Genomic DNA, 27997 nt, shown 5'->3' on the forward strand with positions numbered 1-27997 from the left:
GTATTTGGCGAGTTGACATTGTAATGGCAGGATGCTTAAACTCAGCACTGCTGCCCTAGTGGCTTCTATCGCACTGATGACGGGAATGTTGATTTTTAGTACACCTCTGATACTAGTGTTTATCACTGTATCATTAGTACTATGGCTGTCAACACGGCGTCCCCCTGGGCTCCCACCCGGACCCCCTCGTCTTCCACTGGTGGGCAACATTCTTCAAATGGGCAAAGACTTCCGAGTTAGTTTCAGCGGTATGCGACGTCAGTACGGCGACATCTTCAGCGTGTACTTATTCTACAAACCGATCATCGTCCTCAACGGCTACGACGTTATCAAGGAGGCCCTGGTTAAGAACGCCGACGTTTTTTCATGCAGGGCTCATTCATATATCACGGATCTTTACTGTGAGGGCAAAGGTGGGTGATTGTTTATTTTGCATTAAGATGTAGTTAGTGTGTGTAGATTTGTTTTTGTTTTTGTGTGATATGGTGATCAACCTTGTGTTGTTGGTGATCATTAGCCCGTTAATTAATATCTGTGGTAGTCTGGTATTTTTTACTGTTAATTCACGACAGGGTGTTATTGAAGTTAATACTGATATAAATGAAATTGTTCTCTGTTCTTGTCACGATAGTTCAATGATAAGAATCACAACTTCGTTCGGAAAATCACCATATGCCACCTATTCATCATCTTGGGGAGCGTCATAATCGATTCCATCCATATGAAGATCTGTGCGACATGACATTTATACTTCTTCTTCGCTTCTATTTGGTTTTTGAATGCCTCGTCTTCGCATCTACTTTCCGTTGTTGATGATCGCCAGTCCGTTTCTATTTTGTATTGTCGATAAAGGTATGTCAAATTGTACAGTTGCATGCTAGTTTTAATTCTCTGTCCGTGATAATCTAGCTATTTTACTGCCCTTCTTTGGTGGGTTTTACCATTTAATTTTGTGAAGTTCAACTCACTCATTTCCACTTGTTTCCGAGTCTAAAAGCTCACGGTCATCACATGGTAAATGACCTTGTCCTGGAATAGTGGGCTTTTCAGCGTTGATATTTGTCATAGAGCTGTGGCTTTATATTCTGTGACTACAGAATCCTGCTCAGGGAGCACGAATGACATTGCTCTTCATTGTTGCATAATCTTTGTCTTAACTCTCCTTTTTGTTACCTTGCATATTTTTGTTCTTTTAAATTTCGCCTAAATTGTTCCCACAAACGCCGGCGGTTGAAGAGGTGGTGTAAATCAAGCCATGGTTTATGCAGGTAGGAAAGGCACTATAAGTCCCAATGATCACTAGCATCGCGATCTACCTTCAGTTGTGATCTGTAGCTTATTTTTACACAGCATTACTCTTTATAGTTAAAATATTTTAAATTTTATTACGAGTTTTACACATATATCTGTGATCACCTTGTTAGTTTTACTGTCTACTTCGACAGCTTTTTGAACTCGATAACCTTGTTTTTATCGCTATATGGTTATAATATTGCCGATGCGATGTAGATTTTAACTCGTATATTCACTCATTCTGTTCCCTTCAAAGTCAGAGGAATCCTGATCATTATAGTTTTCTTCATCGATGTTGTCATCAGACACCTGTCATGACTCATCCATGCATGTAGATTCTGGAGATAACCGTGTTCTTCGTCGCTTATACTTCTTCCTTTCTGTTTCCTTCGAATTCACAAAAATAGATCATCACATGGGATCATTCTCTGGAGATCAGTTTTTCATCATCAGTGCAAGTGACAAACAATTGTCTTCGCACATTTGTTACATCTGTTACCAATGGCAGCTGATCATCACGTAGTGCGTCCACGTTTTGGATTTCATGGAGCTGAAGCAGAACACAGTGTTCGCCTTCAGCATAATGGACAAGGTTGGGTGTGTGGATGGCTACACTGTAAATGGGAATTACAGTAACTGTAGCACCAATGCCAAGCGCTGAGCATACAATTATGTTGACATTAAACATGTCTGAGACTGTAGTGTTCTATCGTCTTCGAAAGGACCATCATCTGGTATACCAGATATACATGTGTCCAATTCTTTAACCGCTGTACTGTGTTGAGTATTCCATCACAAGGGATCAGTATATTAATCCGCGAACTATGAAGGATCTTTTTAGCAATGTTAGTCATCGTTTAGTTATTACATTTTTAAAGGAATTAGATTTGTAGAATTAGAATTGTGAATAGATAAATACTTTATGATTGGAAGATTAAATAAGTAACTCAAACCGTTAGTGGCTGTACCCTCAAAGGGAGTTGAAGTACTGTGAAATAATTGTCCTCCTGAGAGGGTACTTAAGTCCAAAACATTTGAAGCAAATTTAAGTTTTCCAGGTTTTTAATCGTAGAATAAGTGTTCTTTTACTGTATGGCTAGATTTGTCTATATTGCTAACAGCTGAAGGGATGATGTAAATCCAACGAGGGTCCATGCAGGAAGCAAATGTACTGTACGTCCCCATGGTCCTTAGTATGGTGATCTACCTTCAGTTGTTGGCAACCGTATAGCTCATTGTCATATATTATTGTCCTCTATAGATACATTGTTTTAGGTCTAATGACTAGTTTTACACTTTACACTGTGATATTCTATATTTTTTTCTGTCCTTCGGTGACAGGTTTTCACAATGTATGTGCTATAAAATTATTTGTATTTTTATTATTAATCGTTCTCGTCACGATATGGCTGCAATATTGCCGATGTGACGTTAAATATTAACTCACTCACTCTTTACCCGGTGTAAAGTTGAAAGCGGAATAAACGTATCCAGCAATGGTATTCGATACCTTTGATGTCTGTGTTATGATCCGGTCGATGCCTTTTTGCTTTCGTTTTACCTCAACATCAATTGTGGAACTTGATCGACTGACATATATTCAGACGTGTGAATTTTGCTCATATTGGATTTGTGGTTTTCACTTTCCGCGCGGGTACATTCCATTATACAATGAATTGTTTTTATGTGCCAGTTTTTATTAACTACATTTGGATAAAACGACGTCACCAACGCTGTGTGCATGTAGGAATGGGGGTGGGTAGTACTAGTGTTCGTTGATTTCCTAGTCTCAACTTCAGCCCGTTTTCTCGTTGCTTTAATCTGTCCTTGACGTTAGGTTCTTGAATACTTCGACCTCAATATCAGCACTGATGTGATCTGAATCCAAATGCACTCAGGAAACATAGACTCTATTTATTTGTTTGTTTGTGTGACCTCTCACTTTAAGGCTAGTGGTAAGGTCTACTACATACTGGTTTGACGTTTAGGTTTTTACAAAGTTCATTCATATGCCCCTTAAATTCGACAACTCAGTATATATTTTTTAGGTGGGCCATGCTCTTCGTTGATCACGCACAAAGCACTGGCTACACGCCGGCTCTTCTTTGTTTATGACGCCACAAACCATGTATATCTTCTGAATACGTCTACAAGAGACAGTATATATATATATATATATATATATATATATATATATATATATATAGAGAGAGAGAGAGAGAGAGAGAGAGAGAGAGAGAGAGAGAGAGAGAGAGAGAGAAATGTGATGTGAATATAAGTTTAGCATTTATGGACATTAAGATTAAAACCGCGTATGTATTTGTTTTTAGAGAATTAACTAAAGAAACCGATGTAAAATCTGCGATATTTTTACAAATAAATGCTTGCTGCATTTGGGTGCCAAACGTTCATTGCGCGATCTGTAGGCGCGTCGCATGAGGGGATACGCTCACTGAACCAGGTTCCAAGGTTCCATGGCTGCTTCGTGTTCCAACGACTGTCTCGCTGTCGTTGATGTAATCGTGTCAGTGAGGGGGCAACTTTTGGATGTCTCTTGGAAACAGTTCCTGATTTCCTGTGCTGTGTCCCTGGGCTAACGATGGCAGAGTCCCTGATTTAGCGATCTTGTGCTGCTGTGGTGACACGCGGTCTTGCTGGTCTCGGATGGTCATTTGTCGAACTTGAATGCACAAAACGGCCCCACAAACGAGTTAATATGTCCGGATGAATGCTGAAAGTCGTCACCAGCTTGTAATCAATTGCAATATTTTGGTTAAGCTAGTCTTGACAATCGTCATTGACAGAACCATTCGAAATCGTTTATAGTTGCATTCGCTCAAGCATGTTCTTGTAAACCATACCAACAAAAATATTCCACAGTGCGTGGTCTGTAGACACGTTAATTTGGCATATCCTTACAAACTTTCAATATTACTGATAAGTCTAAAATTGCAAATAAATTGGGCGAAGCTCTTGCCACACTGTTTGGTTTAAGATAAAAAGTTTATCAAAAGTTTTAAATTAAAGCTTTAAAGTTTGTAAATCCAAAACAAATTGCATACATTTTCGTAGAAAATATAAGCCGCATAAGGACCTGAACTATCTTTAAATGGCTCACCCATCAAAGTTGTCAAGGCGGCCAAGTTCTTAGGTCTCATTTTTTATTCCCATTTAAGATTCCTGCCACAAACTAAATCCCTTAAAGGCATTCGATTTGTTCAAAGTTGTTTCCAAGTGGGGAGGGGATCAAACTACCTTCTTACACCTATATCGATCACTGGTCCGTTCAGAACTCGATTATGGCTCCATCGTATATGTTGGAGCTTGCAAAAGCAACCTTAAACTACTTTATTCTGTCCACCACCAAAGTTTAAGACTTTATCTTGTGTCTTTCAGAACTGCCCCTATTGACAGTCTCCACGTTAAGGCCGATCTCTTACACAACGCCGTTTAAAATTGTTAATACATTATCACATTATATTCTAATGAATCTAACCCGGTGTATAACTGTGTTTTCAATTCCCTCTATGAGGATTTATACAACAAGGAATCTCTTGTTCCGCCTCGATAGGGCATAGAATTAAACCTTTTCATTCCTTGGCCGGCATTGAGCTAGAAAATATAGCTCCTTTTCATCTTCTTTCTTCTCCTGCTTGGCAACTGGTTAGGCCCCAAGTCGACCTAACATTAACCGCATTTAACAAATCATAAACTAATGAATTACAATATAAACAAGAATATTTCAATACTACACACACGCGCGCGCGCACACACACACACACACACACATATATATATACACACATATATACACACACACATATATATACCGGACATCAGTTCTATTTTCACAGCTGAGGCTAACAACAACAGCTCTTTCTGGCTGTTTCTTGCAAACATCCGCTTTTAATTGAATATTTCTTGCAAACATCCACGTTTAATTGAATTTTGTATGATGATCTTGCTACTGGCCAATGCGACATCGTCTCTTGGTGGTTACCCACGATTTGTAAGCATTTCTGGAAACACAATGGCCGATCTTCCTACCAAGGCAACACTCAGCTAATCTGTGAGGCCACTTCTTATTTCATACTCAGATTACAAAGCTAGCATTAGAACTTACATCCGTGATATGATGCAAACGAAGTGGGACACCCACGTAGGTATAAATAAATTGCATGAAATAAAACCCTATATTGATTACACCCACTGATTTATGAGGTTAGTTTACGACGATGTCGTATTGGCCATACAAAATATATTCATGCATACCTGTTGAAAGATGAGGATCCTCCGTTTTGTATCCCTTGCATATCCTGCTTGACTGTGCTGACTTCTCCATCATAAGGGATAAGTGTTTTACTGCTGTAAATGCTCATTTAATTTATTTTTTTAAAGGAAATAGTCTTCATTGAATGAATGTTGAGTAATATGTTCTATACATAGATGTATTTTAATGGTTGGTAGTTTAGATTAGTAACTAGAATTGTTAGTGGCTGTACCCTCAAAGGGTGTTGAAGCATTGTAAAATTATTGTCCTGAGAGGGTACGTAAGTCTTAAACTTTCAAGTTAACTTAAACATACCGGGGTTTGTTAAACGTAGCATTCTTGTTGTTTTATTTTTGGCTAACATTTCTTACACTCGCAAGCGGGTGAAGGGATGTTGTAGATCCAGCTAGGGTCCATGCAGGTAGCAAAGGTACCCATGGTCCCTAGTACGGTGATCTACCTTCAGTTGTCGGCGATCTGTAGCCCGTGTTTTATATTGTATTGTATACCTGAAATATCGCGGATATGACGTTAAATATTACCTCACTACAAACCTTCAATCATTATTGCCAAATATTGCATTTTGCCCTCCTTTTTAGAGTGTACCGGTATGTTAAAGAACATGTACACAGAGGTGCATAAAGGTACAGGAAATAATCGCAGTGTTAAGTAAACGGGGAATATAAATACTATTGTTCAACACTTGAATAAACCTTTGTTGGCATGTCAGGTATAACACAAAGGCTATCGATGAACGGTTTAGTGAAAGTTCTGGTACTAGTTAAAGTACAGGTACACAGCAGTACATTAAAATGTAAAAGCGAATGTTGATTGTTGTGCATGCTGAGGCATGTTCTCGAGCGAGGAGCTAGTTTCCAAATTAAGAACAAATATGCATTGAGTTCATTCTTGTATGTGTTTGTAGGTTAAATAATTTCGGAGCTTGTACCACAGCATATTTTGTTCTTACAGGTTAATGGGGGATTAACTGTAAATGCACGTTACTTAACATCCCTTTAATCCTTGTGAAGGTTAAACTACACATACTAGTACAGATTATATATCGTACTTTCACACGCCACTTGTAACATGTCTCTTTTCTGTTCACTATGCTATATTGCGTCACTCCTGTATTAACACATTCTCTTTACGTTAACTGCAGTTGTTTTGGCTTTTTGTCATTTGTCATTTAGTTATCCAGAGTGTCAATGTGTCAATTCTGACTGCACCGGTAGGCCTGATTTACACTTGTGCATGCTTATATCCCAGCTTACACAAAACGTTTTCTTGGGTTTTCTCAGGGAGATGTTTCATGAAGACGGTTTACATAGTTTTATAACCTTACGTTTCTTTAAAGTGAGTGAGTGAGTGAGTTTAGTTTTACGCCGCACTCACCAATATTCCACCTATATGGCGGCGGTCTGTAAATAATAGAGTCTGGACCAGACAATCCAGTGATCAACAACATGAGCATCAATCTGCGCAATTGGGAACCGATGACATGTGCCAACCAAGTCAGCGAGCCTGACCACCCGATCCCGTTAGTCGCCTCTTACGCCAAGCATAGTCGCCTTTTATGGCAAGCATGGGTTGCTGAAGGCCTATTCTACCCCGGGACCTTCACGGGGCACGCTTCTTTAAAGGACACTGTTAAACGTTATAAAAACGTTCAGAATGACGTTATTAAAACAATATTCAGAAACAACATCCAAACGTCTTCACACCAATGTTTTAGAAACGTCATTGAAACATTGGGGCAGGTTTTCCTAAAGTCTAATTAAAACGAAACCATAACCTAGCAAAATAGGTATTGAAAGGAAAGTGGATGTTTGAGGAGGAAAACGTCACCCTATGTCACAACTAGTGTATCCAATATGGCGGCCGCGGAGTGTTGTGACAACTGAAATCCTACATGGAGAAGATAAGTTAACTATTTTGTCACTTCATTTTAAGTCAAATAATTGGTATCAGTGGCAGTATTAGGACAGCAGATTTGTAGTTAAGTTTCAAGTCGGTATGTTACAGCCCATTGGCTTCCATTCTCAATTCACCGCGACGATAGACTAAATTATGCCGTTAAAAACTTCTTTCACACATTCGTTTAATTTTTAGAACGGAAACACGCCTTTAGTTGAAAAGTATTTGCAAGTAACAGTGACAGTTTTATGACTTTGTTAGGGTGTATTTGAGGTGAGAGAAAAGATGACATATCGACGATCTGTTCTGATCCGCCACTGAAATGCTACACGCCGTTGTTTGGGTGTTTCTAGTTATTTCTTCAAAACATCTTTCACATACACCTTTAATTAATGCTTGTGAGGGGAATATACTATCAGGTGAAATGTGTTTGCAAGTGATAGTGATAGTTTCGTAATCTAAAACAAAATGTAAGGATGTATATGATGTGTGTGAAAAATATGACATATCGCCGATCTGATCTGATCCGTCATTGATGCTTGAGATGCTTGAGGGTTATAGTTCCACAACTTCTTTCTTTCTTGTTGATCTTATTATTTGACAAAACTGGAAAGGTGTTTACAACGCTTTGTGACAGTTTTACACTTTCTGTTATTACGAGGTGTGTGACAGTGTCAGTTAACATTTTGTTAATGTCCAATCCATTCCCCACATGCAATAAGATATCTGAATTAATTATTAATGTAAACAAAAATGACTCAAAGCAGTTTTTGGACAGCTGATGCTAACACGTGTTCCCGCGATACTTTTGCGTTTTTCAGCTTGTTTTAGGAGATTATCCTGTTGTAGATTATCCCTGCACGAACGAATAAGTGCACTTTCCGCCATATTGGATAGTGTTTACAAAATCTCGAGACGCCTATAATATCATGAATATTGCATAGTCAGCTGCGACAAACGCATCACTGAATTCCCCATACATGTTTATATGATTTTAAATACCGACAGTCTGGATGAAATGAAACGAAACATATTGGGTGTGAAAACAAGGGCTGCCTGGTCTGAAATTTTCCGATTTTACAGTGTGTAGCACTTTATGAAAGATTTCCGACATCCAACCAGTTATTCATTGCTTTGAATGCGTCATTACCTTTATGCATGGATAAAATATCATAGCTGGAAAGAGGAAATTAAAAACAGATACAATGCTAATATTTCATCTACTTCATGCATAATTGTCAAAATTTCCTTGAAGCGTGACGCAATAGCAGAAGCTAGATCACGCAGAACAACAACGGTAACTATCAGCATTACTGGCTTCTTCTCTTACATACAACGGGAACGATTGAAACATACGACAATAAACAGAAAGTCAGAGTCATTCTGATTACTTACATATCATATTTGTGTTCAAACGATCCCTGCATCAAGGGAAGAGTCCTTGCAAAATCCTGTGTACCCTTGTCAGTGAAACCGCCATTTTGTAAGAAATCGGTCATCGTCATTTGTTGTACATATTATGACATTTCTTTGAGGTGAAGGTCGGATGAACAAGAGTAAACACAAGATTTGCTTCAGACTACACTTTCAGTCCTATCAGGGAAAATCTACAACGCTATATAGTCTCCCTGGTACGATGATGTCAGGGATAATCTACAACGCTATATAGTCTCCCTGGTACTATGATGTATATTTTGCGTATGGTCCAGATTGTTTTCATTAAACCAATTCCAGTATTTACCTTTAGCCTTGTTCCATATCACATCATACGTGGATATAGGGTATTCTTTTTATTCTTTTAAAGTTTTTGATTGAATGAGTAAATTTACGAAAGAGGTTGACGCATGTACAGTACAGCGGACCATATCTAAACCTTTACACAAGTGTTAGTAGATTAAACGTAGTCATAACGGCAACATGTACTTTAGTTCCTCTGATGTACAATATTCAATACATTGGCACTAATACTGCAGTTTTATATGGACAGCGATTTAATTCAAATCTTATACGTAAAACTGATATTAATGGAAATTATTTATACATTTCATCTTGTAATTTTCACTGGAATTTCGTGAGAGAATGCAATTATTACGATAAGATAACCCGTACTTTCAATAAAAAAACATGACATTTGCATTGTTACTGAAACTGTGTTTCTATTTTGAAATACTTTGGGAATAACAAGATACACAGGTGCCTGTTTTGGTCCTGCTGTATGCGTTGCTATGCTACAAAGTATCTCTTATACAATGTGCGACATGGATTTAGGACCCCGTGGTACGACATGGATACGACGTCTATCTGAAACGGTCATAAAGGAGATCGGAAGAGGGTCGTAAACAAGGTCGTATCGGTTAAGACCTCCTACATTTAGGAGGCTTTTTTGTGAAACTCAGCCCTGGTCTTCAGCAACCCATGCTTGTCGTAAGAGGCGACTAACTGGATCGGATGGTTGTAGTAAGACTCGCTGACTTGGTTGGCACAGGTCATTGCTTCCCGTTTGCTCCGATCGATGTTCATGCTCTTGATCACTGGATTGTCTGGTCCAGGCTCGATTATTTACAGACCGCCGCCATATAGGTGGAATATTGGTGAGTGCGGCGTAAAACTCAACTCACTCACTCGCTCACCTTTTCATATGCAACGTGTGAGCGAGTTAGAATTTAACGTCACTTCGGCAATATTTAAGCTTTATCGTGACGAGAACATGTGTGATATTTAAATGAAATTTGTACACATTATGAAAACCTGTCTTCAAAGGACAGTAAAACAACTAGAACATGACAGTTACAATTAAAACTAGTGTGGAAAGTTAAAACTAGTAGCCCTACTTGGACAAAACAATATAAAATATGGGCTATACATCACCATACTAGATCACCATACTACAGGCATATGCAACATGACTATATAGTAATACGGTTATCAAAATATGTTTTTCTCGAAATGGTGTCACAAGCAATTTTGGGAACTCCTATTAAATTACCCCCACAAGGACAAACAGGGCACAAGCTGACCAAGGCTACACCATAATAAAATGAAACCGTGTTGAATAATCATCTTCTTATCGCCTACCGCATGTAGTAAACTTTGTCAGCATACGGTAGATAGCGCATATGGAACATTTCAACTTTTCAGAAACTTGATAATGACAAAGGAGTAGTTATAAAATTTTCCGAAAGCACACTTGCTTGAATAAATCCAAGGACCCCGCAGCTCTCTCCTCTCTTGGTTCAAGGTAAAACACCTGTAAACTTTATTCTTGTTTATGTCCAGCATATTATTTTTTTGTAATTAACGTATAGAAAATGTTAAGAGTTAGGCTCATAGCATTCCTACGACACTGAAGCACTTATCATTGTAAATGCTAGTTCCAGATAACCGATTATAATTCTTAGGCACTATCCAAATATATTTATTTTACACCCCTTACGTCCATGGCCTCCTCAAGCTCTATATCTTTCAGGCGCAAACAAATATTTCTTTTCTATGTTTCAACACAAGTGTCATATGCACAGTCACGGTCTAGGTTTAGATCTATATAAGTAGGTTAGGTTCTCATTCAGTAACCTACATTTCAGTATGTACAATTAGCTCGAGCAGCGATGAATTTATATGTTGGTCAGTTTTTTATGACAGTCCGTCGATCTAATAAGACTTGAGTAGTATTACCTCGGAAAAGTTGCAACAACCAATTGTAATTGTATATTACACAGACATGAATATAACGCACAGAACAGGTTATAATGCGAATCCCGTTGCCGTAATCATAAGAAAATGGTATAGTTTCAGTATGCAATTACATCCTTCATTCTTTTTCTTTTCTAGTTCCGTCTAGTCAATGACAACATATTCTAGGTTATCGCTTAACTCTGTATTTTGCGAAATTGCACGTTGAACATAGAAAATCAGAGTCCAAACACATTAACCTTAGTCACCCAAATAATCAACGATGAAACAAAGCGTTAGTATTTTAACTACACTGTATTCTCTGTCGCCGGAGTGACGTACTTATATATCACTAAGTAATACCAATTACAGTATCTATTGAATTCTTGTATTGATAAAAATAAATGCTAACATTACAATTTGAATGCGTACTGTAATAAAATGGCATACGCCCAATCAGAGCACTTAGCGTCGCTTATCGTGTTTGTTTAATGTATGTATTTTTGATAACTGAACATTACTTACATTAGTCTTACATCCTTACCGTAGTTAATGCATTAAGAGCGACATACCGAAATAGTCATAAATACCTGCAGTTATTAACGCATTACATTGCTCATATTACTTGACTTGGACTTAAATTCTTTTAGGATATCCATGAAGCCTTACAATAATCTCGCCACTAACTCTGACAGTTGTCTAACCATTGTTTTATACTTAGGACAGTTCTTGCCGTTTCAACTACCGGATTAACTCGGTTGGATTGTGCATGTGAGTGTGTGTCAGCATCGTCAGATTCTCCATCTTGGAGACAGCTAGCCCTGTGATTTCTCATTCGTAACCGTTTTGCTACATTTGCTGAGTGGTCAGAAGTATTTTACCTGTTGTGTTCACTCGCTTCCATATTAATCTGTACCATATTTCAGAATTGCCCTCACTCCTATTATATCCTTTGTCCCATGTGTCATCCTAGTTGCTATTTAGATATCTCGCCTGCATTCGTTAAGATCCCTCTTAAAAGTCTGAACTACGTTCGAAATTCCCGGAACCCAAAGAGCCGTGGATAGATTACCTGCTGCTGAGACTGCGTCTGCTTATGGCTTGGAGTCTAGGTTTATATGTGCTTCGCGTGCCCTTGACCGGTCAACAAGGGACCAGGAATAAGTCATCGTTTCTCCCTGGTTATCGTCTCTCGGTGAGAGAGATTGTCGCCCTATCTCTGACCGCATTTATCATCACGTTTTAAGAGGGTCTTCTGACTGTTCTGAACCCTTTCGTGAGTGTGGGTTAAGAGTTAACGTCACATCGGCAATGTTTCAGCCATGCCGTGACGCGAACATACTTGAAACTGACATGAAATAGGCGTTTAATATAAAAACCTGTCATCAAAGGACAGTAAAACAACTAGAATATCACAATCAAAATAAAACTAGCGTGTATACATTAACCCTAAGAGTACTATTTGGACAATACAATATAAACACAGGCTATAGATCGCCAACAGCGGAAGGTAGATCGCCATACTAGGTACCATGGAACCCTTTCAAGAGCCCTTCCCTGGTCATCCCTTGGTCAGTCGGTGGTATATCACTAGGTGTTTGTCGTCCTGTCCCTGTCCTGACCCTGACCTGTCCGTGACCTGTTCCTGACTGCTTCTGTCACTCACAACATGGTCACTAATTATATTAGATGGAACCGCTGTTCATTCACTTGTTTATGCGACACCGCAATATTGGTCCCAGTAATAAATGTTGCATATCAAAGGAACTAAGGTACGTGTTCATATTTGTTTATACAATGATCGAGAAAATAGTTACAGTTTGACATGCCAGTCTTTTCTACGGAATTTGAATTGATAGTGAATCGTAAAACATACTGAATGTGACAAATGACATTTTTTGTCTATAAAACGACACAAACAAATTTAATGAACAAGACAATTCCATTCAACATGTGTGCATATGCCTCGAATAAAATATATTGGTTAAATGGTGATAACCCTACTGAAGAAAGGTAACCTGGACAAGAATACTCTGAGCAACTACACACCTGTAGCTAATGTCCCATTCGTGTCCTCCCGTGTGGACCCGGGACAGAATGTGTTCACAGCACCCCATTGCTTGTCGTAAGAGGCGACTAAATTGGGCAACCTGTTTGCCGTGGGTTGCGTCCCGTGTCGGTGGAGGACGGGATCCTGGTGGTTGAGGGCAGATGGGCTTTTAACTGCGTTTCATTTGCCCAACACACCACTTCGGCCCTTACTTCACCTAGACGGGTGGTTGAATTGGCCCGATTCAACCAATCGGCTGGTCATGCCAAGCCCTGTGCATGGACTATATATGCATGCCATTGCACAAATTGTATTTGGACATTTTAATTTCGGTCTTGGCCTTATTGTTCATCGATATGTTCTGAGTTTGAAATGCATTTTTGAAGTTCTTACCTTGCCTAGAGTCTTATGCCCAGAAGGCGGTGGCTCATGGGCCAATCTGGTAGATTAATTATTTATAATTCTTCTGCTGGAGTATATCATCCGGGTATCCTTGGTGCTGCAAGTTGGAGACCCACTTGCTTTTTAGCATTGTCCTTGTGATACTCCGTGGTGGGTGGGGAGCTCGGATGATGAACCTTCTACACTAACTATGGAATACAAAACCCCCCAAAAACGAAACAAACGTCAACTGGACAGTGATGATGATGACCAACGACCTTCTAACTCAACTGAATACTGGCCACGATTTTTAGTTCTTGAGACACTTGACAAGTCACCATTAAAATTAAATCCGTTTGCAGTGTCAAAAGGTATCCAAGGTATTGCAGGTGAAGTCCCAAACATCAAACGACTGCGATCAGGTTCTTTGCTCATTGAATGCAGCAGGAAACAACAAACAACAAATTTGATGTCAACACAGCTTTTGGTTGGAATACCAGTTTCGGTATCTCCACATAGAACTTTGAACACTAGCAAAGGAATTGTCAGAGACCGGGATCAACTGTTTGCCGACATGAGTGAATTAGATATAGCCACAGAAATGAAAGAACAAGGAGTGATTTTTGTGAAACGATTCACAACTCGAAAAAACTCAGAAACTAAACCAACAAACACCTACCTATTCCATTTTTCTTCTCCAACTGCACCAAAAGCAATTAAAGCAGGATATTGTCGTCTCAATGTTGATACTTATATTCCTAACCCGTTGAGATGTTTCAAATGCCAAAGGTATGGTCATGGTGTTACCAACTGCACAAATGCTATTACATGCGCTCACTGCAGCGAAAAAACTCATGTTACTGAAGACTGTGACAGCAACTTTAAAAAATGCACCAACTGCTCTGGAACACATTCATCTTTTTCAAAAGAATGTCCGATCTGGAAACAACAAATGGAAATTAATAAAATCAAATTCACAAGGAATCTTAGTTCTGCTGATGCAAAGAAACTTGTTGTTCACACATCAGAACCCAACGAATCCTATGCTTCAGTTGCGAGAACATCAACAAATCAAACTGTAACTTCAACAGTGTCCACTTCATCAGCGCAGTGCCAAACTGATTTGACATGGGTTGACACTGTTGCACCCGAAATCTACTGTCCTGACCAGTCAACGCAAACTCTTGTATGTACATCAACAACTGTTAGAGAAGAAGTTCAGTCTCGGCCATCTTCCCAGGAACAATCATCATCACAGCCCATTTCCAAACCTTCCTCTGGGAATAATGGGAAGCAACTACCAAAACAAAAACTCAAACCAATAAATGAGTCTGCAAAAAAATACCATAAGGGCAGAACCTCAAAAGCGGCAGAAAATACAATCCAAATATATAATAAGTTTGGATCTCTTGAAGATATGGATGTTTCTGACAACATCCTCTGTAGAGCTCGTAGCTTGTCACCAACAAAAAAGATCAGGGGTAGATCCCCAATCAATCCCCCATAGAAACAGTTTCTCCGTGTATTGTCCAGTGGAATTGTAGAGGACTAAAAACCAACTTTAATGAATTACAGCTGTTGATTCAGGATTTACAACCATCAGCTTTCTGCTTACAGGAAACTTACCTGAAGCAGGCAGACAATTTTAACTTACGTCAGTTCATTGGATATCATTCTCTCTCTCCTCCAGGTGATAGGGCCACTGGAGGATCTTCAATCCTTGTAAATCAGAATGTTATACACAGCCCTGTCTCACTTACAACTAATCTTCAAGCCGTTGCAGTGAGACTTACTCTTCATGTTGCCTTCACAGTATGCTCGTTGTATATTCCGCCTTCTTCAACACTTCAACTGTCTGATTTGCAAGCTCTCTATGACCAACTTCCAAAACCCTGTATAATAATGGGTGATCTCAATGGCCATAATCCACTGTGGGGTGGTACAAATATAAACACTAAAGGTAAAACACTGGAAGATTTTATTTTCAATACTGATTTGTGCATATGTAATGATGATTCGAGCACATATCTGCATCCTGTAACCGGCACCTACTCTTCTCTGGATCTGTCTCTTGCAGACTCTAATCTACTTAATGAATTTGAATGGTCAGTCTACGACGACCTCTGTGGAAGTGACCATTTTCCTACTATATTAAAATCGGTACCTCCATCTGCTGTTCCTTCTTCATCAAGGCGGAATTTTAAAAAAGCTAACTGGGCTTTATATGAAACACTGTGTGCTGAAAAACTTAAACCTGAACTTTTTATTGACATTCCTGATGCTATTCAATGTTTTTCTGATGAACTGAATTCAATAGCTGATGAGTGTATACCAAAGTCTTCTGCAGTTCCACACATAAGAAAACCATGGTTCAACGATGAGTGCAAACAAGCTAGGAAGGCACGGAAAAAAGCAGAACATTATTTCCGTCGCCATCCTATGGTGCATAATTTAAACAAATTTAAAATTTTAAATGCTAAAGCAAGGCGTACTTTTAAACAAAATAAACGCCAGTTATGGCAAAATTACGTTTCAAAACTAAATTCACGTACGCCAATTTCAAAGGTATGGAACATGATCCAGAAAATAAAAGGTAAGGGCTCTAAATCTAGTATTCACCATCTTAAAGATGGGAATCAGTTATTGACTAATAAATCAGATATTGCTAATAAACTTGGTGAGACTTTGGCGAAACATTCTTCCTCATCAAATTATGTACCTGAATTCCAAAAATATCAAAAACAGCAGGAAAAGAAATATATTAATTTTACTTCAGATAATGGGGAAGATTACAATGAAACCTTTTCGATGCATGAACTTCATACTGCTCTTGACTAAGCTCACGATACTGCTTCCGGTGCTGATGGTATACATTATCAACTTCTGAAGCACTTGCCAGAATCCTGTTTAGAGACACTTTTACATATATTTGATGACATTTGGGCAACTGCAAAATTTCCTCCCTCGTGGCGAGATGCCCTAATTGTACCCATCCCTAAACCTGGACGTGATCATACTGATCCATCGAATTATAGACCAATTTCACTAACGAGCTGCGTTTGCAAAACCATGGAACGCATGATAAATAATCGACTTGTTTGGTACTTGGAGACTAATAACCTTATAACAGATATACAATGTGGTTTCCGTAAAAACAGAAGTACCATCGATCATTTAGTGCGTTTAGAATCTTTTGTTAAGAATGCCATAATTAATAAACAACATGCTGTCTCAATCTTTTTCGATCTAGAAAAAGCATACGACACGACATGGAAACATGGGATTTTAAAAGATTTACATGACTTTGGATTACGAGGCCGCCTGCCCCAATTTATATCCAACTTTTTAAATGACAGGCAATTTCAAGTCCGAGTGGGTTCTACCCTGTCTGACCATTATACTCAGGATCAGGGTGTCCCACAAGGCAGTATTTTGTCTGTCACTCTCTTTAGTATTAAGATCAACAGTCTCTCAAAGGTTTTAACTGATTCAATCGATGGATCACTTTTTGTGGATGATTTTAATATTTCTTGTCGTGGTAAAAATATGCGCACCATTGAACGGCAATTACAGTTGTGTTTAAATAAAATAAATAAATGGTGCCTTGAAAACGGCTTTAAATTTTCTCAAACAAAAACTAATTGTATACACCTTTGTAGAAAATATAAACCGCATAAGGACCCAGAACTGTCTTTAAATGGTACTCCAATCAAAGTAGTAAAGGAGGCTAAATTCTTGGGTATAATGTTCGATTCTCATTTAACCTTCTTACCACACATTAAATCTCTTAAAGTTAAATGCCTGGAGGCACTAGATTTGCTGAAGGTTGTTTCCAATTCTAAGTGGGGAGGGGATCAAACTACCCTCCTTCAGTTATACAGATCATTGGTACGATCCAAACTTGATTATGGTTCCATTGTATATGGTGGAGCCTGCAAAAGCAACCTGAAACTATTAGATTCTGTCCATCACCAAGGTCTAAGACTTTGTCTTGGGTCCTTCAGAACTTCACCTATTGACAGTCTTTACGTTGAGGCCGATGAACCATCTCTTGCACAACGCCGTATCAAATTGTCTTTACAATATGTCACAAAACTATACTCTATCTAACCCTGCATATAACTGTGTCTTCAATCCCCTTTATGAGGATTTGTATAGCAAAATGTTTTCTCTTGTTCCACCTCTTGGGCTCAGAATAAAGCCGTTTATTGCTGCTGCTGGTATTAAGCTGGACAACGTAGCTCCTTTCCGTCTTCTTTCCTCTCCCCCTTGGCAGTTGGTTAGGCCACAGGTCGACCTAACATTAACGACTTTTAAAAAATCAGAAACGAATGAATTACAGTATAAACAAGAATATAATCAATTGAAACATAAATATAACAATTACAAATCCTTATTTACAGATGAGTCCAAGGATGGTGGCGCAGTAGCTTGTGCCACAGTCATCGGATCCAGAACAATATCTTTTAGATTACCAGATAATAGTTCTATTTTTACAGCAGAAGCTAACGCCATATTAACAGCTCTTAAATATATTGAAAGACACCCGAAACGTAAACAGTATATAATATATTCCGACTCTCTTTCTTGCCTTCAGGCTATTAAAAATATTTCTTGTAAACGTCCACTTTTAATTGAAATTATTGAACTGTATAATAATCTTGCTACTGCCCAATACGACATCGTTTTCTGTTGGTTACCCAGCCATGTAGGCATTTCCGGTAACGCAATGGCCGATCTTGCTGCCAAGGCAGCACTCAACAAATCTGTGACACCACTTCTTATTCCATACTCTGATTATAAATCTAGCATTAGAACTTACATCCGTGATCTAATGCAGAAGAAGTGGGACACCCAAGTAGGTATAAATAAATTACATGAAATAAAACCGTATATTGGTTATTCCTACTTGGGTTGTCAGTCCAGATTTGAAGAGGTAATCATGCGGCGATGTCGTATTGGCCATACTAGATATACTCATTCATACCTATTGAAAGGTGAGGATCCTCCGTTTTGCATCCCTTGTGATGAGAGAACCACGGTCAAGCATATCTTGCTTGACTGTGTTGAACTCTCCATCATAAGGGATAAATATTTCAATGTGAAAACAATTAAGGATCTTTTTAACACCGTAAGTTCTCATTTAATTCTTGGATTCTTAAAAGAAATTGATTTCATCTTTGAATTTTGATTATTATGTTCTGCAGATAGCTGTATTTTAATTCATGGTAGTTTAGATTAGTAACTAGAATTGTTAGTGGCTGTACCCTCAAAGGGGGTTGAAGTACCGTAAAATTATTGTCCTCCTGAGAGGGCACGTAAGTCCCAAAACATTTCCTGTACGTTTAGACTTCCACTGTTTTTAGTCGTAGTATATGTGTATTTTTAATTTTTGGCTAGATATGACTAAATTGCTAACAGCTGGGGGGATGATGTAAATTCAACTAGGGTCCATGCAGGTAGCAAAGGTACTGTAAGTCCCCATGGTCCCTAGTATGGTGATCTACCTTCAGTTGTTGGCAATCTATAGCCTGATTTTATATTGTATTGTCCGAATAGTGATATGTTTTAACTTTCCACACTAGTTTTAATCATATTTGTGATATTCTAGTTTTTTTACTGTCCCTCGTTGACAGGTTTTTATAATATCCATATAATTTCACTTCAGTATTAAACGTTCTCGTCACGATATGGCTGAGATATTGCCGATGTGACGTTAAATATTAACTCACTCACTCACCCCATTCGTGTCTAAGGTCTTAGAGAAGGCTGCGTGTACCCGCCTCTCTGAACATCTCAAACAGCGAAACCTGCTTGACAAACATCAATCTACATATCGACCAAACCACTCCACTGAAACAGCATCATGAAAGTCACCAATGACATTCTCACAGAAGCAGACAAAGGAAACGTATCAGCACTGACCATCACATACTGCTGTCAAGTATGGAAAAGACCTGAAAGTCAATGGCACTGCTCTTTCATGGTTGCAATCCTGCTTAACAGATCGACCTTAGGTAAAGATTGAGGGCAAAACATCAAGGCCCACAGAGATCAGAGGCGTCTCCCAAGGTTCTGTGCTAGGACCAATGCTGTTCTCTGTGTACACTACACCATTAGGAAAAATAGCAGACAAGCATAATTAAACCAACATCACTATGCAGACGACAATCAAACCTATTCTTCATTCCCTACAATGTAATCTCCGTCATCTTTGCTCTCTCGCGCTCTCTCTGATTCCCGATGACACACAGATATGGATGACTAAAAACTTACTGAAACTAAATGAAAGCAAAACAAAATTCCTGTTTATTCGATCAAAAGCAAAACTTTCCAGACAAGCCATCTGAACATGGACAAGCATATCTCCAACATTATTAGCACAGTTGATATTCATCTCCGGAACATCGGAAAACTCCGAAATTATCTGAGTGCTGATGTTACTTCAAAACTTGTGCTATCTTTCCAGAGGTGATCTTTCGTTGGGTGCTCCTGGGGAGCCTGACGACAGTGTACTTGAAATGCAAGCGAGATATTTCAAAGGCGAGGTCAGCAAAATTTTCTTGCTTTTCCTCAATCTTGCCAACCGCGTTGCTGTCAAATGGGACAGAAAATTCAGTGGTATAAATGAATTCATTGGCTTTATCAAAGAGATCAGGTTTGTTGGCTGGAAGTTTTATGAGGCTGTAAATGGACCTATTCCACAGAAGTTAAAACTGTCATTTTCCATGACGCCCTGGACATGTTCAGGGCAGTACCATTCGTTGGTTTCACATTAGTCTAAGACTCACTGTGTGCATGTAAAAAGCATGTAAAAAATATCTACTGGCTAATTTCCGCTTTGGACCTACGTTTACCGATAGTGTTCTTATTGATATAAATTAAGCTATTTATTTCAGTACTCCCAGTCTTTGGTGCATACAAGTATAAATATAAGTTGTAATAGACATAAAACTATATATTTGGTTTGATTGTTCGTTTTCTTTACAGTGTGTTAACACTATCGGTAAACGTACGACCAAAGCGGAACTTAGCCAGTTGATATCTTTACACGCTCTGCGTCGCATGCGCACAGCGAGTCTCAAATTAATGTGAAACCTACCAATGGATGGACCTTGCGGTCAAAGCCACAGGCATGGCAAAGACGGTAGTAAAAGCAGCGAGCCATGCCATCATGAGCTTTCAGATATCCTGTCTGTGCCAGGGAAGAGCATCTACTGACTGTTGGACAGTCTCTTTAAATTCATTACGGGATCTTTATAATATGACAATTCTGAGATGATCCCCGACTTGACACGCTTCACAGTACAATATACCTAGACAAGGCCGGACACTTCAGTGTACCCCCACCTGCCTGCTTTGCCGATCGCTACGCTACCATCGCACGGAATTTGATAAAAACTTCAAAACATAATCATGGGCGGTTGGCCTATCGATCACCACTCATAACACCAGGACTTTACCTGGGCTACTCCCATCTCTGTACCGTCCAGCAGTACATCAGCAGCAGCAAAATCAACTTCAAATTCAGATGGTGCCCAACAACCTTAAACTTGCTGTGGAATTCCTTGCTTTCATCTTGCGTCTTGACATGCAGCACCAGAGGATCATCCGATAAATAAATATGTGCAAAAGTACACAGTAAAGATTTATGAGAGAGCCTCCACATTAAAGGTCACATGCAACGTAAAACACAACTTTGCAGATTCTGGTACCTTTTGGTATGCAATTACCGAAACAAATCATAAAAAATGCCAATTCAATCTATAAAGTTGAAAAAACACGATGAAAAAAAGCCCGCGAAATCGGAGTTCAAACGTTTCACTAAATTCCCCCCAGCGCTGGGGGGAAAACTGGTTTCAACAGCTGTGCTGCGCTGCGTCCATAACGCATGCGCAGTGAATAGATTCGCGGAGCTTGAAACAGTATGCATACTGAGGTCGTGAGCAGTAGTCTAATCTTGGTTGTGTACACAAACAAGTAAATAATCTGCTCGTTACGTAAAAAAAACATGTTGATTGTGGTGAGCAGTCTCTGTCACAGAGAAAGCTCAGTGTCTGGTTTATTCACACCTATCTGTCTGCCTGCCTGTCTGCTAAAGACAACATGCAATACACAGCTTCAATCATTGACCACGTGCAGTTTGAACTTAACACCTATCAGACTATACGACATAAAGAAAATAAGTCGATTTATGACTCGTGCACCCGAGTCCTGTCTCTGCCACATTATGTAATTAGGCACGTGTGATACACATGACATGTTTTTATGTCTGTGGGTTGCAAACAAACTACATCCTTTTTTCTCGGATGACTGGATCTGACGGAAACTGGTGCAAACTCATGTCAGTTTCAAGTCCTTCTTTGTACTTGGACGAATGACGGATTCCAGCCACGCAGTAGTTTACTATCTCTACTGACATGATTTTTTTTATTGGATCGAGCGCAAATTCAGAGAATATGTATTTTCCAAACCCAACATCTCTATATACATTCTTCATGGATAACAACTTCTTTTAGTGTATATGATTTTGTTTGACAACAGTACATGAATCCATACTGAAACGACGGATCAAGTACACTAAAAGAAGTTGTTATCCATAAAGAATTTTACTTTCTGGTGACTGGCTATACTTCTAAAATGCCCATCAAACAGATCATCTTTCTGTACACACAATGAAACCTAGCATATCAGCAAATGAAACAGCCAATCGGAAGCCGTCGTTTCACTTGAGTGCATATCCACCTGCTATGGCTGGGTTCGGTCTCCCGAGGGCTTCGTTTCGGGGGAAGTAAGCCGAAGTACAAAATATTGCACTTTTGAATCGCGATTGTACGCTTATAATTGTGTTTATTTGTTTTTTTAAAAGCAACCGTGTATATTATATGTCATGAATAAGTGATAAATGTGTTTTAATTATGTTTGATTTTTTGGTTGCATGTGACCTTTAACCAAACACCGACCTCCTGAATTGATTGGCGTATATAAACGATTAAGAGAGGAACGAGGGTGGTGTGCTCTGTTATCAGATATGATCTTTCTGGTCAGGCCGTCAAGACCCTGGATGTCTTGTTTTGTCCAGTCAACTACCCCAAATGAAGAAAATGTGTCAATTTCTTATGTAAATATTATTCCAAAATACAAAACATTAAAAAACAAAAAATGTATATTTACCTATGATACCGGACAAGGCTAAATGTAGATAATGTAATTGGTTTCGTGAAAAAAGATATCTGACTGATACGTAAAATATGCATTACAATACTGAGAGTGTAGTTAGCAAGATATGGTTTAATCTGTTCCAACCAACTTTCACCTCAAAGCACCACGTTGCCAGTATCATTGCCAAGCAAATAATTAAAGTTAATGGTGCAACAATGGAGATCAGTAGGGGATTAAAACTCAAGTCATTTAAACACTACACCAACCTACTTCTTTTTACAATATTTACAAAAATACACGTGAATCAAGGTTTAAATAAAGTTACAGATAATCAAAAATTAACAAATTATTCATATATAACAGATCATTTTAAACAGATGGTAAGTGTTTAAGTTATAGATAAATAAATGATACACATATATCATTTATAATGTAATATTATTCTAATCAAATACAAATGTTTACAATCCCTCTTTTAAAGTGGGGGACAGCATCCCCATAATGGATTACGGTTGAAAGTCCTTTTTAAAGCCGCTGCTTTTCAAGCTGTCGCTATTGTTACGAGAGTGTATTTTCTGTAATTTGTATTATTATTGATTAAGTGATAGTTATTATTGTGTCACTATGTTTAGAGTTTTGGGTGATAGTTATCATGAGTCACATTTCGTATCACGAATATCACGGTAATAGCATTTTAGAGGCACGCCTTTTAAGGTAGCGCTTTAGACTACCTCCCTTTATGCGCTCTTTTGTATATGAGTATGTGTTTTTGACTGTTGGTAAACACGATGCAGAACGAGAAAGTTCTATGTTAATACAGATGTTGTGGCACTTTGAAAAGGGCCTGTTCTTACTTGATGAGGCGGACAAATTGGTAGATATTTGGATGGTTGGTCACAAGTTTATTTATCTTCGAATGTCATCATTCAACGCTCTTTGTTGTACGGGGAGTAAGAGTCGTTCCAAGTTGTTCCAAACATGTCGTTGATGTCTTGCAATATCTGATAGATGATTATTGATGATGATTAATTGTCTCACCTCATTTGGAACGTTATAAAAACATACAGCATATTAATATATTACCATGAACCACTCCACTGGCAGGTAAGCACAAAATATACATATATGCACAATATGCAAAAATTAAATAAAAAATATGAAGCTGCACATTGTGAACACTTTGACTAAAACTGTTTTGCATGTGGTGAACACTGTTAAAGACTCAGCACGTTCGAAAACTGACAATAACCAGCCAGGCATGAGCTCGTTACTTAGGGCGTTAATTACAATCAGATATTCGTAATGTGTGGTAGGATTAACTACTGACAAAGTGAGAGTAAATCAAAGACATTGCCAAATATGTACAACAATGTTGTCGTTTGACATCACTACCCACTGATTCACTGAAGACTTGAAGTCATATCGGCAATATTTCAGCCATGTCGTGACTATCATCGAGTTATAAGGTCTTAATAAATAACGGTAAATTATAAAACCCTGCCAACGAAGGAGAGTAAAGTGGCTAGTTTACCACATAATTCAAATCACAACTAGTAATAAGTCTAAACCATATGAACGACATACGGCAATACAATATATACATAGGCTATTGCTATATCTGAAGGTAGATAAACATGATAAGGACCACGGGGACTTACAGTGCATTTGCTTCCTGCAATAGACCCGAGATGGATTTAGGCAATCCCTACAGCTGTCAGCAAGTTCATCACGACCGTTGATAGGTTTCTTACAAAATTTCGGCGGGATCGTTAATAGAAAAATATGTGATGGAAGTAATCAGAAACATTCTGAGTACCCGTGTGTGGCTATCTATTTTTGCTTGCTTTTTTTCCTTGCAAGTAAGAAAGTAAGGACAAACAACAGAAATGCTGATAATTACCGTTGATGTTCTGCGTGGTTTTGCATCTGTCATGGCGTTGCGTTGCACAGAAACTTTATCAACTTCTGCTGCTGAAAATAAATGCACATGCTGATGTCCAGGTTGCTGCTATTGAAGACCCGTGAAGGTCCCGGGGTAGAATAGGCCTTCAGCAACCCATGCTTGCCATAGGAGGCGACTATGCTTGTCGTAAGAGGCGACTAACGGGATCGGGTGGTCAGGCTCGCTGATTTGGTTGGTTCCCAGTTGTGCAGATCGATGCTCATGTTGTTGATCACTGGATTGTCTGGTCCAGACTCGATTATTTACAGACCGGCGCCATATAGCTGCAATATTGCTGAGTGCGGCGTAAAACTAAACTCACTCACTCCTGCTGCTGAAGAAAATGACGTGACCATGCTGACTCACAATATGATTAATTTTTCTCTGATATTGATTGTTAGACAAAAAGTGCAACAGATTTCTAATTTCTAAACCGGGCCATGTAGCTTAACCTTGACGTTACAACATACAGTAACGTATTCAGAAACATGATTTCTTAGTTGTTTATTGTTGAAAACAGGACAGTCACATTTGTGCCAGGACTTTTAATTGTTTAAAGTTACCAGACCGGCTGTCTGAATGTTTTACTGTCCTTTGTTGACAGATTTTACGAAATAGAATTTATTTATTATTCAAGTGTATATTGTTATAGTTACGATGTGGCTGCAATAAGGCCGATGTGACTCTAAATCTTAACTCAGTCATAGTATCTGTATAGTGTGCACTTTCTGTCACAAAAACTTTCTAACACTCTAACACAAAAGAAACAGACAGGTTTTTTATTCCACGACGATGTCAGTAATTAACTTCTGTTAATGTGATTTATGTTTTAGGAATATTGAACTCTGGTGGAGCAATATGGAAAGACATAAGAAAGTTCACTGTGTCCAGTCTTAGAGAATTGGGAATGGCAAGTTCAAACACTGAAGAGAAAATTCAGCAGGAGTTGAATTTACTTTTAAAAGCCTTCGAGGATGAAGGTTCAAAGGAGTTCGATTGTAAAGATCTGATCTACACTGCTATGTCCAATGTTATTTGTGGAGTTCTTTTCGGAAAGCGCCAGTATGACTACAATGAAACACGGTACGCTAAGCTGACAAGTGCATTTGATGGAATATTTGGGGAAGACGGGGAAGTAACCATTGTCGATCTGTTCCCAGCTGTGAGGTTGCTACCAGGAGATGTCTTTAACTATAAAAAGCTTATGAAAAGTATAGGGGTAATGAAGGCAGAGCTAGCCCGACTCGTTGAGGATAGCATCAACAACTATGACGAAGATAACATTAAAGATTTTGCCTCAGCTCTCATCAAAGAGCTGCGACGCAAGACGCACAAGGGCCAGGCGTTTGATGGTAAAGTGAATTATGTGTAATGGTTAAGTGTTTCATTGCTTTGATAACTGGATTTTTTATGTAAATGGTAAACGTACTCTTGTTAAAACGTAAAGAAGGCATTAGAAACACCTTTCGCAAGTTCGTATTATATTGTCATACTCGTACAATGGACTCTCAGCCTGACGCAACATATGGCATATTTGGGATTTCACTTTCTTAGTAGAGTACAAATTCTAGTAATGTTGCATTTGACCACTTTCTAAATGACATCGTGTAATCTCAGCCTGACGTTTTAAATTAGACTTAAATGAAGTAATGACAGTTACAAAATCGTTTGTCTTGCAATTTACAATCATTGCACTGTCTAACGGAAAAGTTATCATTTCTGTTCAGAGAGTCACCTTAAGATGACTTTGACTGACGTCTTTATGGGGGGAACAACTGATGGTGGCAACATCCTCGTATGGTCAGTTCTATATCTACTCCACTACCCTGAAGTCCAGGAGAAGTGTTTCCAGCTCATCAAACAACAAATCGGGCTTGACAGACGACCCACGATGATGGACAAGCCCAACCTACCTTATGTTGAGGCTGTGTATTCAGAAATATTAAGACAAGTAGATATGGTACCCTTTGGAATGCCCTATACAGTCGATCACGATGTCCAATTCAAGGGTTACGACATCCCTAAGGGAACCACCGTATGGCCCATGTTAAACTCAGTGCTCTACGACGAGTCGGTGTGGGGAGATCCCAACAAATTCAGACCGGAGCGTTTTCTGAATGATGAAGGGAACTTCGAAAAGAGGGAGGAATTCATGCCCTTTTCTATTGGTAAGACTGTTTGAGTGATCATGACTTTCTATCGTTTGTGCTGCTAATACTCATACTTTATAGGCATAAGGTCCTGTTTAGACAGCAACATGATTGACAAGATTCGGGAGAGGCATACTGAATATACTGACCTAGCTTTTGAAATTTCTCACAATCATTGCATGTACATTGTTACCAAACTCTCGATTGTTCTCGATGACCTTTGGTTTATACTTCCTGATCAGGAGTGTGCCTGGGTTCTCTGTAGTACAGCCCTTCTGACACTCTTGCTGAGTCCAGAAAGTTGATGGTTTGTTCGACTAGGCAGTGATTTGCTTTTTTCACAAACAGATATGTTATTTGTGTAGATCATATAATAACCATTCTTATATTTAATCTGTTTGGCAGGACGCCGTGCTTGTATAGGACAATCACTGTTTCGCATGGAACAATTCCTGATTCTGACCACCTTGATTCAGAGGTTCAAGTTCGTCCCTGCTAGTGGAAAGCTGACACCCCTGTTTGGAACAGTGAGCATAGTTGATACTGCACCCCCTTTCAAGTGCAAAGTCATACCAAGGAACGCTTGAGAGAATGACCACTGTTTTAGAATCTGTATATGTCCTTGTACATGATATTTTTCGTGTGAAACGGTTTCCCATTTCTACTTTTGAGAATCTTGAAATCTTGAACATTTGAAACCCCGAAAAACACCAGTTGTAATCAGAAACATCTGGCTATGTCATCATACTCTGGTATTCACATAACCTGTATGTTACGTCGGCATGTATACTCCTCAGAAAATATTACTCTACACAATTTGTCTCATTACATTTTCATTTATTGAAATTGCAAGTCATGGAATGATGCAATGGAAAGATGAAACATGTACGCACATTTATCACAATGGAATAAAACGGTACTGAGCAATAACAGACCACAAATCATCAAAAGCATGAAACAGTGGTGCAAATGTGCTGCACGGATGGAACAAACTGTCAGCATTAAAGTTCATGTCAGTTTTGGACAGTCAAGCCATGTTCAGTAACGCGTATGACCACGATAACACAAATGAAAGCTTTGACCAAAGTTGCTCTTGTGGAAAGTGCTGCCATTCTCTCTGTAATACCTGTCCAAGTTCATCCAGAGTCTGGGGGTGAACATGG

At 38.9% G+C, this 27997-nt stretch overlaps 2 protein-coding genes across 2 annotated transcripts in view; both read left to right on the plus strand.

Moving 5' to 3' along the window:
* Nucleotides 1–27784, plus strand: LOC137276640 (cytochrome P450 2C3-like). Its single transcript, XM_067808251.1, has 4 exons — nt 1–413; nt 25518–26036; nt 26412–26852; nt 27240–27784. Exons 1-4 carry the CDS (start codon nt 32–34, stop codon nt 27419–27421), a joined length of 1524 nt encoding a protein of 507 aa, XP_067664352.1. The 5' UTR covers nt 1–31; the 3' UTR covers nt 27422–27784.
* The window catches only part of LOC137277657 (protein FAM167B-like), a 284520-nt gene that overhangs the window by 1790 nt on the left and 254733 nt on the right, over nt 1–27997 (plus strand). The window lies entirely within an intron of this gene.

This window comes from Haliotis asinina, chromosome 3 (assembly GCF_037392515.1).
Source record: "Haliotis asinina isolate JCU_RB_2024 chromosome 3, JCU_Hal_asi_v2, whole genome shotgun sequence".
NCBI lineage: Eukaryota > Metazoa > Mollusca > Gastropoda > Lepetellida > Haliotidae > Haliotis > Haliotis asinina.